Source organism: Balaenoptera acutorostrata, chromosome 18 (assembly GCF_949987535.1).
Source record: "Balaenoptera acutorostrata chromosome 18, mBalAcu1.1, whole genome shotgun sequence".
Classification (NCBI taxonomy): Eukaryota; Metazoa; Chordata; class Mammalia; order Artiodactyla; family Balaenopteridae; genus Balaenoptera; species Balaenoptera acutorostrata.
Window position 1 is genome coordinate 11,116,532 of NC_080081.1, and position 17,389 is coordinate 11,133,920.

The 17,389-nt window shown below is 37.4% G+C and overlaps 1 protein-coding gene across 1 annotated transcript in view; it reads right to left on the bottom strand.

Annotated features, from left to right (window-relative positions):
- TM9SF2 (transmembrane 9 superfamily member 2) overlaps positions 1-17,389 on the bottom strand; it is a 56,700-nt gene that overhangs the window by 15,256 nt on the left and 24,055 nt on the right. The window contains exons 5-11 of the mRNA XM_007196811.2: positions 15,498-15,627; positions 12,633-12,757; positions 11,621-11,732; positions 10,479-10,558; positions 9,568-9,676; positions 5,412-5,544; positions 2,993-3,112 (exon numbers count right to left, since the gene is read on the bottom strand). Of these exons, the coding sequence (XP_007196873.1) occupies positions 2,993-3,112; positions 5,412-5,544; positions 9,568-9,676; positions 10,479-10,558; positions 11,621-11,732; positions 12,633-12,757; positions 15,498-15,627 (809 nt within the window). The remainder of the gene's footprint in view (positions 1-2,992; positions 3,113-5,411; positions 5,545-9,567; positions 9,677-10,478; positions 10,559-11,620; positions 11,733-12,632; positions 12,758-15,497; positions 15,628-17,389) is intronic.

A 17,389-nucleotide genomic window follows, 5' to 3' on the forward strand; every position in this document is an offset into this window, starting at 1 on the left:
ATGCATATCACAGGACTGCCCTGGATAAGTCCCGCTCTAAAGATTGTTTCAGCATAAAATAAATCTAGTGTCAAAGGAAAGTCATCCAAACCAGTTTTTCTTTTCTAATCTTTCTTTTAAACTTCAAAACAAAACAAACCCTTAAATTCTAACCCAGTTTTAATTAATGGGACTAGATGGAAAAAGGGTGCACTGCAGATTCTCGTTTATCTTGAGGTCAGTTTCAGAATTCGTTATAAAACTAGGAACCCTCAAGCCTGACATGCAACACACTTCAATGTCCATAGTAGGTCTGAGTCTCCAGGATGCCTCCAGCATTGTAGTTTCAGGTAGGCCGTGGGTGGCGGTGGGGAGACCAGTGTGTAGGATCAGGTGACCAAGAAGAGTAGAAGGGTTACGGCCACTCGACAGAACAAATTTACTTACAAACTTTTTACTCTCCTTTGCCCCTCTCTAAATTTTTTCCCCACTTTATTTTATTTTATTTTTTATAAATTTATTTATTTTTTATTTTATTTATTTTTGGCTGTGTTGGGTCTTCATTGCTGCACGCGGGGCTACTCTTCGTTGCGGTGCATGGGCTTCTCATTGCGGTGGCGTCTCTTCTTGCAGAGCACGGGCTCTAGGCGTGGGCTTCAGCAGTCGTGGATCGCGGGCTCCAGAGCGCAGGCTCAGTAGTTGTGGTGCACGGGCTTAGTTGCTCCGTGGCATGTGGGATCTTCCCGGACTAGGGCTTGAACCCATGTCCCCTGAATTGGCAGGCAGATTCTTAACCACTGCACCACCAGGGAAGCCCTCCCCACTTTAAAAAAACAATTAAAAACTTAAGTCTCTAGACTAAAAAAAAAAAAATGAAAATACTCCTCTGCTCCTAGTTTAAAAGTTGGAGATAAAACTAGCTGAGACCTGAAAACCGCTTTGATTTTTAAAAAAAGTTTTATCAACTTATAAGCAAGTTTAAGTACCTCTTGCCCTAAAAGAAAACAACAAATTATATATATATGATTTGAATTCACAGCATTACTGATAGGCTACTGTGAAATTATGAATTTTGGGCTTAATACAACTCTACTCAAAATCCTAATATATTTTTTGAAACATTAAAAATGCTTCTATAAAATGAAGCATGTTTTGACTAGGGCCATGTGACAGTGTGTCTCAGAATGTTCTGCCTGATTAACATGCTACTTAATCTGCAGCTAGGAGAAATGAAGGACGGAGAGAAGATGAAGGGGAGGCGTGTCTGTCGGGCAGAGAGTACGGATCAGAGCTCAAGCAGAGGGAACAGCATGTGGGAAGGCAGGTGCACAGGCTGACTGAGGAACTCAAAGAAACCCAGCGCACAGCAACAGTGAGAAAGGGGGAGCAGGCAGGGGTCCAAGCGTACCTCACATGTGTTAAAATACATCTGACCACCCTAATCCTATGTCTATTAGTAAAGAATGAAAGAAAAAAAGAACTCTAACAAAATTCACAGAAATTAAACACACTCACATACACATACATGAATATAGAACTTCACATACTCTATGCATCTAGCAAAGTCTAATATTTCTATTTGGGGTTGAGTCTAGCCAACCACACCTTAAGGCCACCTGTGTAACCCTACCATGTTTTAGGGTTATTCCCTAAACCTTATGCCTATCAGAAGACCTTGGGCAACCCTAGCCCTGCGTCAGCATCTCCCTGGCATTTAAATTCACAGATTACCTATGTGACCGTCTCAACGGGACGACAGGATTCCTGAGCAGGACCCCGGCAAAGCTGCTTTCTAAATCATCTAATCATATCCCCATCCTTACTCTGTGGCTCTGATCGTTTTTTTCACTGAACTTTATTTTACTTCTGGAAAGCAAGAATACAAGAGAATGCAACAAATCATGCTACAAAAGTAACTCACTTCAGGGCTCTTTAAAACAGTGAGATCTTAATTTACTTTAAGTACAGTTTACTTTTATAAATATTAAACTGATGTAAGTACGACCTCTCTCATATAAGGTATTCCTGTATATACTACTTGTTGGTTTTTTTTTTTTTTTTTTTAAAGTAGAGGGAAGGATTTTTAATTAATTAATTTTTTTATTTTTGGCTGTGTTGGGTCTTCGTTTCGTGAGAGGGCTTTCTCTAGTTGCGGCAAGCGGGGGCCACTCTTCATTGCGGTGCGCGGGCCTTCACTATCGCGGCCTCTCTTGTTGCGGGGCACAGGCTCCAGACGCACAGGCTCAGTAGTTGTGGCTCACGGGCCTAGTTGCTCCGCGGCATGTGGGATCTTCCCAGAACAGGGCTCGAACCCGTGTCCCCTGCATTAGCAGGCAGATTCTCAACCACTGCGCCACCAGGGAAGCCCCTACTTGTTGTTTTTTAAAACTTATTTATTTTTGGCTGCACTGGGTCTTCATTGCTGCGCGCGGGCTTTCTCTACTTGCGGTGAGCGGGCCTCTCACCGCAGTGGCTTCTCTTGTTGCAGAGCACGGGCTTTAGGCGCACAGGGTCATTAGTTGTGGCGCACGGGCTTAGCTGCTCCGCGGCATGTGGGATCTTCCCGGACCAGGGCTCGAACCTGTGTCCCCTGCACTGGCAGGCGGATTCTTAACCACTGCACCACCAGGCGGATTCTTAACCACTGCACCATCAGGGAAGCCCTATACTACTTGTTTTAATGAATAAATCAGTGATACTCACTCGTACACTTTTTCCTTTATTAGTCTAAATATGTTTCTATGAATGTAGCAAATCTAAGTTGTTCAGCCAAACCTGTGATGTCAAAACTTAAGAAGGAGAGACGGGATGATGGATAAGCAGCACCCAAATTTGTTTAACCCACTGTTTAAGCTTGTGAAGTCATCCACTTCACAAGCTTCATTAAATAAGGATACACACCTATAACACATATTGTTTAAAGAGCATCAACTACCAGACACAAAGGCTCAGACAACTGATGTAGCAGGTTAGACTCCTGACCTGAACACCCAGCGGGGTGGCTTTTACTTACACTTATAGAACCTGGCAGCGACATAGCCTGCAGGAGTGCCCAGCAGCACCCATAAGACCACAGCACAAGTCATCAGTGCTCCTCTGTTGGCAGGTGACAAAAATCCCAGGCAAGCAAAAACTAAAAAATAAAGTTATGAATTTTATTATGGTTTCCTTTGAAGTGATAGAAGACCCCTCTCATTTTTTAAACAATAAACTAAATACAACTTCATGAAAATACGCTCTTACCAGGCAACCACACTGAAACTTAGTAATATTTAAGGCACTGTATCTACAGGATCACACATAAAGCAAGCTCCAATTTGGAAGTTTCCTGTCAGGGTCCGTAAGACCCCACCTTTCCTGTTATCAGTGGAGGCTCGCTGGATGCTCATGAGTGCTTTCAGCTCTTCTGAGATTCAAGTACAGCTTTTAAAATTAACATCAATAAAAATTATTCCCACTATAAAATAGTCTCACTTTTTGTTCCTTGTAAAAAACAATACTGAGTCCTCTGGGGTGAAAAAAACCTTATAACATTAAAACATAAAGAGATAAGACAGAATCTAATCAAAGAACAAAACAGGGGAAAAAAGATTTCATAGTACTATTCGCTTTGTGAACACAAGTTACTGAAAGGCTTGGTCAATGACTTGGGAAATTCTGGTTCCTACCCTTATTCAGCTAGTTCGTTTTATTTGTTCTTCCCTATATAACCCTCCCAACTAATAAGAAAAGAAGTACTATCTTATATTTATAGCAATTCCTAGCTTTAAACTGCAAGTCAGAAGTTATGGTTTTCTCAGAAAGAAATCCAAGAACAGATGCAGGTGGCTTTCCAATCCCAGAAGCACCAAAGTTCCCAGTGTTTCCCCTGGGTGCACACAGCCAAGCACACACCATTGCACACCCTCTGATCAGCACCAACTGAAGAGGAGAAACTCACGATCGATGACAGGAAACCAGACAGGGTAACTTTAGACGGTATACTGGAATTTCAGCTAAGGTGCACCCCCCACCCCCAATTCCTCCCAGGCCTGAGAAATGGACTGTTCTGAAGCAAAACAGTCCATATTCGAGCAGTGAAGGGAAACAATCCCTATCATTTTCTAACCTAGGCTCTCTGAAACGTTCCTTCCTTACAAGTTCACTTTCTAGCTGACCCCAACAAAGATCGGAGAGGGGCAGAAGGCAGCTCTCAATAAAATTTTAAAGCAGAATTTCACCCTCAAGCATCCATTCTGCTCTAACGCCACCTCAGCTCTCTGGGGATTCCGTGCAATCGCCTGTGTCCAAACCTCTTTCATGACTCGTTTTCCCAACGTACCCTCTTCAGTGTAATATACTTACAAATGCTAGTCTCACCCATCACACCGGCATCTCCTTATCTAAGTTGTTAGTAGATCAATATGTTCTAGTTAGTCTTCAAACTGAGCCGAAAGGTGCAAATCAGTAAACCCCAAACTTATTCAGGTGCCAGACATCTGGCATTGATAATTCTCTTCCCAAACATTTATGTGGTTAATTGCATCATAAAAACTTAGAACAATTTTACTAGCAGAAAATGATTATAGTATTAGGCATTTAATATGCAATCAAACATAAGAACAAATGTTTGCTAAAAAAATTATTGAAAGGTCAGTGGTTTCTGAATTCTTCTAGTAACATTCATGTGCTACTGTTCACCAGTAGCACGCAACAATAAAGGAAACATGGGGAAATGAATGCGTAATTCAGAAAATTCTTTTCATAAACATTTTTTTCTCTTGTAACTAGGAAAACTGAAAGCCCATGGCATTAATATATTTCCAGAGAATAGTCTCAGAGCCACTCCTGAAGCTGATGAATACCTCTAAGGGATTTCTATTTTTAAAAAAAAGAGAAGAAAAAGATTGTCCTAATTGACAAAACCTTAATAAAATTTCTGAAGATTTTCAGGTGGCACAAGGAAGAGAGACTTTTTGTGTAGGAAGATCTTTCCTGAACATTGCTAGAGAAAGAAAGAGGTCTTGCTTCCTAAATCCTGCCAAGGTGGAAAGGTCTACAAAGAGCTTCCTGTCCCATTCCCTTCTTCTTTCTCTCTCAGTGGAAGCCAAGAAATCTTATGCTCTGGTGGGACAGGATAGTCAACCTGCGTGACCCTGCTGCCAGGCTGCCCAGACTCAGACCCAGATGGTCTTTGAGGATCTAGTCATCTGCAGCTGCAGTGCTCCCACAACAAAGGCCTGGTCTCTATGCAGCTGTGAGGGAGACATGAAGAGTCAACTACTGGCACAGCTAACCTTGCCCCAGGTCACTTATGGCCAAAGCACACAGATTCTGAGAACCAAAAGGACTCTCAGAAACAACCGAGCCTAGCTACAACTTAGGAAAACTGGATTTCAAATAATTATTTAGAGAAAGTAATTTCTAGTTTGTAATTTTCACGGAACACTTACACAGAGTCACGAAAGTCATAATTAAAATCTGTGTCCCTGATCCCAGGAAGACTGACAGCAGCATCCCTTTTCTTGGAGGACGGAATATATCACCATGAACTAGCTTCCAGCCAAATTCTTCCTGGGCATCCTCCTAAAAAGGGAATAAAATCGTTTAAGTGCCATGTGGTATCACCAAGAAAACTAGACAGTTTGTTCACTGTTGAATATGCGGATATGGAAATTAAAAAAAAAACCTTACAAATGTTAGTATTTATTTCAGTTTTGAAGTATAAAGCTTGACTCATGGAGCTTTATAGCTTTCTTGAATTATTTTGAAAGGAATGTTGTGTGTTAAGGTCTATAAATATAGTTACTGAGAAACTTTAAGAAGAAACACAAAGATAATGTGATACCTAGTTCTAGTCTAATAAGTCAAGCTTTATGATCCAATTTGATGGCGATTTTAAGTCATACTCTATAGTCTTCTTCTTCTTCTTTTTTTTTTTTTTTTTTAATAGTCTTCTTAACCTACACTTACTAATCTCCAAAACAAGCAATATTAATAAGCTTGTGTCACCAGCCCAAACTGCTCCCCTATCTCCAGACACACATACACACCTGCCTAATCAACAGCTCCACTGGGTTGTTTAATGGACACCTTGAACAGAATTATCCACAGTGGAACTGATTCTCTCTCCCCGCCCCTACCTGCTCTACCTGCACTCTCCCTCAGTAGATAAAAGCTCTATCCTTCCAGTTGCTCAATCCCCAAAACCTCAGAGTCATCCTTGATGCCTCCTTTTGTTTTTTTCACACTTCACATACAATCCTCTAACAATTCTTACAGTTCTAGCTCTAAAATATATCCACAGGATCCACCACTAGCCCCTGGTTCAAACCATCCCTTCTCACCTGGCTCTCACGGACTTCACTAAACTAGTCTCTGTTTCTGCCCTTGTCTCCATTCAGTTGATTCTCAATACAGAACCAGAAAGATCCTTTTAACTAATCGGGTGGTTCAGACCAGAAACGTGGGGTCATTCACTGGCTTCTCTCCCTCTTCCACCCTCTCCACAGTCAACTGGTCGATCAGAATTCCATCCCACCTCCTGAACACCCTCTGTATCTATCTGCCCACTTCCCTACTTCTTCCCTGCCACCATCCCCTATCTCTGGGAACTCTCTAACAGTCTCCTGACTGGTCTCTGTGCCTCCAATCTTGCCCGGCTCCAAACGATTCTCCACATAATGTTCAAAGTGATTTTCCTAAAACATGAATCTGGCCATGTCACTGCTGTTTAATATTCTTCAACAGCTTCTCAATGACCTTCAGAATGCACAGCTTAGAAGTCCTTCAAAATTTGGTCCCTGGTATTTTTTCAGCCTCCTCACTTAACATTTCATCCAGGGTACATCTGTATCCCTCCCCCAAATTCCCACTCAAATTTCTATCTTTGCAAGCAGTAGACAAAATTTAAAAAATAACATTCTAGTATTTCATAGTTTCACATTTTCATTTAGATCATTAATCATTTCAATATAAGCAATAAAGTTGGAATCTACCTTATTTTTTTCTAGATGGCCACCCCCCTAATCCAAAAGTATTCATCAAATCTATTTTTTCTTTGTTGATACACTTTTGTTAACCTCCAAATTTAGACTCATTATTATTATATATAGAAAATACTTACTTGGAATTTCTTTGTTCACCAATCCTCCTAAATCTCTCTTTAGGATTGTTATTTAATTATTTTCTACTAAAGTATTTCTATAGTAATTCCTTCAGGTCTGATAGACTGATTCACTGCTAAAGTATTTCTACAGACATTCCTTCAAGTGAAGGTCTGTTTGTGGTCAACTGGTTTTGTTAGTCTGAAAAAGGTATTTCATCTTCATTTTTGAAAGACAGCATCTCTAAGTACATGATTCTATGTAAATAGTTAATTTCTCTCACTGCCAATTTAAAAATATTATGTTTTGAGCTTCCATGGCCAATTTAATTGTTTTTCCTTTGCAGATGCTCACTCTTTTTCCCCTCTGGCTGATTCTAAGATCTCTTTTCTCTGGTGTTCTGTGGTTTTGCCCAGTTGATCTAAGTGTGGATTTCATTTTATTTATTACACTTTGGATACATTGCTTATCCTTTATCTATGGATTCTTATCTTTCATCTATGCTGGAAAATCGTAGCTGTTACTTTTTCATATATCTTATACTCTGTAATTAATAATCTTAATATCTGAAATCTTTGGGACCTGGTGTAAATTTGTTGTTTATTGTAAATTTTTGTGAATTTCTGATTAATAGATCATACTTTATTGACCTTAAATGGGGGGAATCCTGCAACTCCAAATTTGAGAGACTTTCCTTCAGAGTATTTCTACTCGATTCTGCTGAGAATCAGAAGGCATGTACTAACCTAGAACCATTTTGCTCCCCTTCAAGAATCCAGGCTTAATACACAGGAGATCGAGGTTCACCACTGACCCAAGGTTTAATGTCCCAATTGGTTAAAAACTTGATATAAGCACGGATCCAAAGGAGAACTTCAACTTCTCATGCTTGTACTGCTTCCTGCTCTGGCCTCACTCAATTTGGGGGGATGAGGTGGATTTGGGGAAGTCCTTGGATACTTTTTTTTTTTTAACCTATCATAAGCCCAGCAATGCATCAAGTCTGGTACATCAAGGGCTAATTTGTTTATTCATTCATTCAGCAAATATCTGTTGATCACCAACTATATGCTTGGCACTGTTTAAAACACCAGAGATACTACAGTGAGTATAACAGAAAAGTTCCTCTTCTCATGAGTACACCTTCTCATTGGAAAGGCAGACAATAAACAAAATAAGTAAAATATATAGTACTCTAAATGGTGATAAGAAGTATGGATGTCGGGTGTGGGTGGAGAGGATGTAATTTTAATGGGATGGTGAGGAAGGTCTCATTGGGAAGATCATATCTCAGCGAAGACCAGAAGGACGTGAGCGAGCTCTCTGAGGGATGAACACTTGAGGAAGACAGAAAAGCAACTGTAAAGGCCTGGAGATAGGAACCCGCCTGATGTGTCTGAGGAACACCAAGGCAACCAGCATGGCTGGAGCAGAGCTCCAAGAGCTACTGCAGAGCCTTATGGGCCACTGTAAAGACTATGGCTTCACTGAGTGCAGTGGAAGTCACTGGAGGGCTGTGATTGGGAGTGAAATGACCCTGAACAGATACACTCTGACGGCTATGATAAGAGACTGGCAGGAGGGAAAGAATGGGAGCAAGACTGGAATAGGGTTTCCTGGCCTGTCCCCCAAAGCCACCTCTGTACAAATAAAGAAAAAATTCCATTAACTCAGCAATTATTTGGAATTGCCAATTATGAACAAAGTATTGTGAAATTATTTTAATCAAATATTTAATAAGGCACACAATCAATAAAATCGTGGAAAAGAAACTGTGGAGTACAAGTGCTAAAAAGCTTCTAAACATTAATATGTTCTTTTTTCTAATTAGAACAGGACAGAGAGATGGGGGGAGCTAAGAAGCTGGGGAAGAGAAAACAATGAAAATCTGAGTTTTATGTATTCATTACAAGTAGTAATTCCTGTGGAAATTTTGTTAAAGAGCTGCTAGGAAATTAAAAGTATAAAATGTAAAACATTATGCAACTTAAAATGCGAATAAATGAAGTTGAGGCATTAATTACTTTGAATCCACCAAAAGGTTGAAATGATAAAAATTCAGTTAAAATTAATTTAAAAAAATCAAACATACACACATATAAAAATTGCTTGGGAGCTATTCTACTCAACTTGGCCATTTCCCAAATGGAACAGAGAAATAGAGACCTATTTTTCTGCTGGAAATAGAGACTCTGACAGAGCTGATGGCACGTAAGTGAAAAGAGGGCAGAGCTGGAGCTGTGCACCTGCACCCTTTCTGCACCCTCTCCTGATGCAGACGAGGCCGTGAACAGTTCAGCTCTGAGAGCTGCGGTCACTAAATTTCTACAGAAAACCAATCCTTAAGGATCATTTCCTTATTTGAAAATGTGAATTCAGGGTAACTTTTGAGAAGAATGTTGTAAAAGCAGATTCCGTCTAAAGCTATTATTTAAATTTTTTCCAAAGAAAAAATAAAGACTGTCCTCGGCAGACCAAAGAACAGTTCAGAAGTTTCACTCACCGTAGAATCCATCTGATTATATCTGGCAATATCTTTATGCAGCGTCCGTAGCATAATCATAGCCACCATTCCAGACAAGAAGAGGACAATGACCAAGGAGTTCATGATGCTGCAGAAATAAGCATGTTAGGATTAATCTACAGCTTAATCTTCGGAACAGCAAAACTCTTTAAAAACTATTTACTGAGTAACATTAAAACAGCATTAATCAAATTAAAAACTTGACCTAAAAATCCAACGAATTCAATGAACTGTGTTCTGCTACACGGCCTTCTAGTAGATACATAACTGTATGTACTTATCATAATTTTGTGGTCTGTTGAGAACTAGAATTTTTTTTCTCCATGGTCAACATTAATAACTACTGTGCCCAAATTAGGGCAACATAAGCTGCAAGGATCAACAATGGACTGGTCTGTACCCTCAAGAAATCTACTGAAAAACAAAGTTACTCAGTAAGTTAATGAGTAACAAAAAAGATGAGTCAGTGAGGTGGGAAAAGGAGAGTGATGGCACCATGAACAGCTCTCTAGATAAAAGTTTTGAGTCATGCTTAGAAGAGAGAATAATAATAATTAATAATAATAAACAGTCGTAACAGCCACAGCGGCTTGTCTATTGAGTCCTCTTCCGTGCCAGGTAAGGTGCTCAAATGCTCTGTTTCATTACCGCCTTCAATCCTCAGAATAGTCCCATGAGACAGGTTATTTCTAAATAAAGAAATGGACTCTGAGAAACTGGGTGATCTAGCCTGACTCACAACCAGTGACTGAAAGCCAGGACTGAACCCAAGTCTATCTAATTCAAAAGCCCAGCCTTCTGAATAACTGGAGAATCAGAGTGAATGGGATGTTCAAAGGGAGAGAGAATAAAATAAGGACAGAGCATAAAGATTAATTCTATACTCTTACCTAAACCACTGAATGTGGGTATGAGGCATAGATTCCAGAATGTAGTCCCATCTAGATGCCCATCTGATATTCTTATCTTCCTAGAGGGATTTAAAAACACACACACACACTCTTTAAATAAGAATTTGCCAATGAAGCGTATTAGGAATCCAAAAATTTCCATTCACAGCTTAACATTCCAGTCAACAGATACAATTCCTCATTATCATAACTTGGGTTAGTCATGAGACTGATGGACCTAGATTTACTCAAGTCTCAGGAAAATTAGGATAAAATTAAGCAGTAAATAAAAAATAAGAGTTCCTAAAAGTATCTAGTTACTTGTATTTTTTTAAAGTCTTACTTTAAATCTTAATTAGCAAAGGCTTATTTTAAATGTCAAGATTTAGAGCTTTAGAGTATTTAATGATTTTCAGAAAATTGAGTGGAATAGCTTATTCTTTATTCTCTTTGATGCTATCTATCTATACCTATGAGACATCTAACCAGACCAGAGTCTAACCTAGGTACCCTGAGCATCTGGCAGGTGTCACCCACACTGAGCTCTTAATACCTAGAAAGAAATATGTACAATTTACTGCACCAGGCTTGCAAAATTACACACTATTTAGGGACAGTAAACGTCACAACTATATTGGATTGCCAAGATAGTTTATTAAAAATAGAGGTGGAATTATTGCCCAAGATTCTCATAAAATGAACTTTTACTTTCCTCCTAAGAAAACCCTCCCTTGAATTACCTAGGAACCTATATAGATCATCTACCATCAGGAAACTCTCCATTTAAGCTTACACTCAAATCCTGATTTTAAAAATGGTGTTGTTTGCCCAAATGCTTGTTGCATATCTTTGACACTTTCATACTATCCTTCATGCCTGATTTCTACCTTTTGCCTTGTTTGTACCTCTTATGGCTTAACACTTTTAATCAGGCTCAGTTCTCCAATTCCCCATACTTCTTATTTAAACGAAGACTTAGTTTTGAGTGCAATTATGTTGCCTGGTGCACTGACAAACTATTCCAAAAATTAACTCATTAAAAGCTTATCTATTTGACAAGCTAATCATATTTTTAATTAGTTTAAGTAATATGAATTAAAAATCAATTTCTGAGTTATACTAAAGATAAAAATCACACTCACCTGGAAGCTAACAGAATAAGTATAGGCAATTCTGATCTCCCCAGAAGCCTTGTTACTTATATCCATGGGGGGTCCAGAGCAGTCTGGTTTATCTATATGGGTGTGCTTGAAGCTGTGGGAAGAAACATTTTGGCAAGATGCTGATAAAATAGTTTTTTAAAATGGAGTAAAGGTCAGAGATTTTGTTCGTATTTCACAATGCTGCTGATAGTCAAAAGTGATTCATATCACACTGAATAGTACAAATATTTACTTCATATAAATAAACGGCTTAGTTATTATAAGTGTACAAAATTGTTACTCAAAATAAGAACCAAACTTTGGAAAACATTACTTGAAGAGCACTAAATAATCTTTAAAGAAATCAAAACAAACACTGAGGGAGTTTAAATTAACTGCCATCCTATTATGGCATGCATTGCTTTACCACTAGTGGCACAAGAAAATGGCTGTATCAGTTGGGTGGGGGGGTGGGGAGTCATGGAAAGAAAAGAATACTCAAAGAAGCATCTCACAAATAACTGAGGAGTACTTTCACACTAAAAGAGCTGACAATTTGAAGAGATGCCCTTTCAATGACTTATCACATACTGGCATCGAACATTGCATGGAGACTTTTGAAATGACACACTAATCAGCTCATTTGGGCCTCTGAAAGCCGCAAATATCTGAGGTAATGCTTTTCCACTGTAAAAGGGAACATGGTCCTAACCACTTATGCTCTCCATTCCAAGCTAACATAGAAAAGCTGTCAAAAACTGACTGAAAAACAAAACAAAAAGGCACCTTGGCTACTTACCATGACAGGAAAATAAATATTTGTATGGTTTCTCTGGGCAACCCATAACTCAATAACAAATCATGCTAAAGGGAGTTTTAGTAAAATCAATTAAAATACCAAATTATATGCCAGAATACTGATTAAGGAAAAAGTTAATTGGTCCCAAAATATTTATTCTTTGGGTCTAAATTTCACTTACAGTTATTTATTTTTTATCTCCTGTATAATTACCTTTTTGGTTCAAGTTTAGCAGCCACTAATCTTGCTCCCATGGATCCAGTTTCAACAACATGGTAGTGTATTTTGATGTCAACATGGTTAAAGATGTAAAATGTATCTCTTTCATGGAATTCTGACTGTGGAGCAGAACTTAAAGTTAGTGGTAGAAAACTGGCTATAAAAGAGTCAAAACATAAAATTTTAAAATGAGCCAAAACAAGTAAGAAAATTTGAACTTGGACAGAATTTTAATCCTTCCCCATAAAAATGTGTAAGTTTTAAGTTTAAACTTTTTTTTTTAATTGAAGTATAGTTTTTAATTGAAGTACAATGTTGTGCTAGTTCCTGGTGTACAGCAAAGTGATTCAGTTATATATATATTCTTTTCCATTGTAGGTTACTAAAAGATATTGAATATAGTTCCCTGTGCTATACAGTACAACCTTGTTATTCATTATATTTTATTTATAGTAGTTTGTATCAACTAATCCAAAACTCCTAATTTATCCTCCCCCTCTTCCCCTTTGGTAACCATAAGTTTGTTTTCTATGTCTGTGAATCTGTTTCTATTTTGTAAGTAAGTTCATTTGTATCATTTTTTTTAGATTCCACATATAAGTGATACATATTTGACTTTCTCTGTCTGATGCATTTCACTTAGTATGATAATCTCTAGGTCCAACCACGTTGCTGCAAGAGGCATTATCTCATTCCTTTCTATGGCGGAGTAATATTCCACTGTGTGTGTGTATATACCACATCTTCTTTATCCACTCATCTGCTGATGGACATTTAGGTTGCTTCCATGTCTTGGCTATTATAAATAGTGCTGCTATGAATACTGGGGTGCATGGATCTTTTTGAATTAGTGTTTTTATCTTTTCCGGATACACGCTCAGGAGTGGGATTGCTGGATCATATGGTAACTCTATTTTTAGTTTCTTAAGGAACTTCCATACTGTCTTCCATAGTGGCTGCACCAACTTACATTCCCAGCAACAGTGTAGGAGGGTTCTCTTTTCTCCACACCCTCTCCAGCATTTATTATTTGTAGACTTTTTGATGATGGCCATTCTGACCGTTATGAGGTGATACCTCACTGTAGTATTTTGATTCTCATTTCTCTAATAACCAGTGATGTTAAACATCTTTTCACGTGCCTACTGGCCATCTGTATGTCTTGGGTGGAGAAATGTCTATTTAGGTCTTCTGCCCATTTTTTTGGTTGTTTTTTTTTGTTGTTGTTGAGTTGTATGAGCTGTTCGTATATTTTGGAAATTAAGCCCTTGTCAGTTGCATCATTTGCATATATTTTCTCCCAATCTGTAGATTGTCTTTTCATTTTGCTTATGGTTTCCTTTGCTGTGCAAAAGCTTATAAGTTTGATTAGGTCCCATTTGTTTATTTTTGCTTTTATTTCTATTGCCTTGGAAGACTGACCTAAGAAAACATTACTACATGAGAAAACATGTCAGAAAATGTTTTGCCTATGTTCTCATCTAGGAGTTTTATGGTGTCATGTCTTATAAAGTCTTTAAGCCACTTCGAGTTTATTTTTGTGTATGGTGTGAGGGAGAGTTCTAACTTCATTGATTTACATGTGGCTGTCCAGCTTTCCCAGCACCACTTGCTGAAGAGATTGTCTTTTCTCCATTGCATATTCCTGCCTCTTTGGTTGAATATTAATTGACCACAGGTGTGTGGGTTTATTTCTAGGCTCTCTATTCTGTTCCATTGATTCATATGTCTGTTTTTCTGCCAATACCATGCTGTTTGGATTTCTGTACCTTTGCAGTATTGTCTGAAGTCTGGGAGAGTTATGCCTCCATAAGCTTAAACTCTTTATAAGCCAAAATTAACTGGCAGAGGTACAAATTACACTTCTTTAATGTTTTAATTTTTACATAAAACTTTAAAAGTACCTGACAAGACATCTCTTATTGTCTAGCTTTTCCCTTAGAAAATAAAAAAAATAAAAATTTAAATATTATATGTTATGACCATGCTAAATGTTACACATTTTAACACTTTTCCTCCATGGAAGTTTAAAACTTCAGAATAAACCAATAACCTAAATTATTCAAGAGTCCTTGGTCAACTCTCACAAAAGCATTAACAAAATATCCAGTTTCATGATCGAGCTCATGCTAACTTCTACTACCAGGTCATATTCATTAAGAGATTAAATCAGGTTGACTTCATTATACAAAATTTAATATATATCCCCAATAATTTTGATTACTTTCTAAATTAATGTCTTCACTTTATTATTTTATTTTTTAAATTGTAAAAGAATGGCCTCAAAGATTAATACCTTTTAAAAAAGGTATAATACCGAACTTTTACAATACAATATTCTATGGACTTAAATTCGCAATACAAATTTCATGGACTTCTTATGAGGTCTTTTTGGCAGTCAACCATGAATTTTTTTTTAATATGTAAGACTTATGAATTTAACTTTTAACAGAGTCAGAACATACAAAGTCCTAGCCCATAGCATAGTGTTTAGCATATAAGAGACACTGCCAGTAAATGTTGAACTGAATCTGAATTATTTTAGTTCTAGAGTTATGAATTGTTAATCTGGCTTAAATTTAAAGACTAGGTATGGGAATTCCCTGGTGGTCCGGTGGTTAGGACTCAGCGCTTTCACTGCAGCAGCCCGGGTTAAATCCCTGGTTGGGGAGCTAAGATTCTGCAACCTGCACATCAGAGCCAAAAAAATAAAAAAAGGACCGAGTAGTTGTCCTTCAGAACATCTGAATTGCACTCATTCAATGAATATAACAATTTTTGTCCAGATAAAGATTGACGCCTTTTACCAAAAAGCCATATTTTAAAAAATAGTATAGAGTTAGTTTATCACAAACTTACGTTAATAACACAGGCATCTTTTGCATGGCCTTTATCTGTAATGTAACAGCCAATAGGAAATCCAGGATTACAGAACCTCTGACCATCTTCAACATCATAACACCATGTTACCGGCATATTATCCACAATCCTATGCACAGAAATAAAAGTCAAGTTAGAAACCACCAAACATGACTAAGAATTACTTCCCAAATCTGTGTCAACACTTTGTAAAATTTCAATGTCTAAAAATGCCTTAAGATGTCAAAACTACAATCAAAGAATTTTGATAAAATGTGGTACTTCGTAAGTAATAGTATTGTGCCAATATCTGACACACTGTAGTGGGAAAAAAAATCTCTATACCTTCTTTGAAAGGGAGTAAATTAAATAAATTAATTTACTGCAATCGCTAATATAACAATACCATTATCTAGACACCTAAGTATAATTTACCTTCAGCGAACACTCAAAAGCTCTGAATAGGTGCAAAGCAATATATTTAGTTCCTTGGGAACAGTTTACGGAATAGTATAGAAACAAACGTCTTTTATTACTCAGGTAATTCAATAAAAAGGAGAAGAATATAACTGCAAGATATGGGGAAATATTCAACTTAAGGGCCACGCGAAAAAGTGAAAATAATAGTATCATCTATTAAGACCGTGTAAATCCAACTTATGTCTAAAAGAAATGCTGCTATAAAGTTAGAGAAATAAACCTTTCAAGTTCTATAGTGAAAAGAAACTTTTTTTTAAAAAAGGATAAAAGTAAAGAATAAAATTTTGTAGTCCTGTATAATTACATTAAAGTGCGAGCATGGGGTCCCCTATGCCCAAAACACATCACAGGATACAAATTTTAAAAATTACTAAAAATATACTAGCTGTATTACAGTCATGACAACACTCCAGGGCATGTTTTATTTGTGAATTAATGTATGCCTTAGGAAGTAAAATTATGATTCTATATTCACCCAGGGTGTACGTTAATGACCTAATAAAACATGTCTCGTCACACTTAAATGCTATTTAATAGTACCCAATGTACTAAATTTTAGAATCACCTACACTGTTAAGTTGCTTATTATTATAGCCAGCAGGCTAGTAGTTCCCATGAAAAGACTAAAATATCAGAAGCATGAAAACCATGTTATATAATATAAATAATTCAGATTTTCTGGAGGCCTCAAGAATCAGTTAATTGCTTTAATTTTTTAGATAGACAATGAAGTTCAATCAATGAATATATACTTGCAATATATTAATTTTAATATCTTTACACTATTATATCAGAGAGAGTACTACATAAAATTATAGTGCTAGTTACAAAATGAGAATTAAGGGGCAATTTAGGTTTTTTTTTAAAGGTGAATGTCCTAAATTTATCATTTATATAATGCCTTGACATAACCTTTGCCTGGCTGGAAACAAAAAAAACCCAACAAACCCTTGGAAGTAAATGTAAGAAAACTTAAAGAATATAATTTTCAATTACTGCCTTGCTAAATTGGGAAGCAGTAGCTATTGAAATTCATAACACCAAAAATATTTAAAAATTCTATTTTCAATCTGATACAGTGAAGAAGAGTATAAGAAGAGGACTCAAGAGGTTAAAGGTCGAATGACTGGCCCCAATTTTTTACCATTAAGGACTGCATTCCATTATTTCCCTCTACCCTCATGGGCTCCATCTGAAACACTTCTAGCAGTCAAGCTTCATTTATTAATAACTCAATTTTCCCAATAAATTAATTTCTAGAGTTTCTGATCAGAATGGAATAAACCATGTGGCCACAATACACTCAAAAAAAAAAAAGTGCAGCCAAAAGCAAAGAAACTTGGCACTTAGGTTATTCCACATAGTTTTTTTTTTTTTTTTCTTCACATAGTTTTAACATAAGTTAATGTACG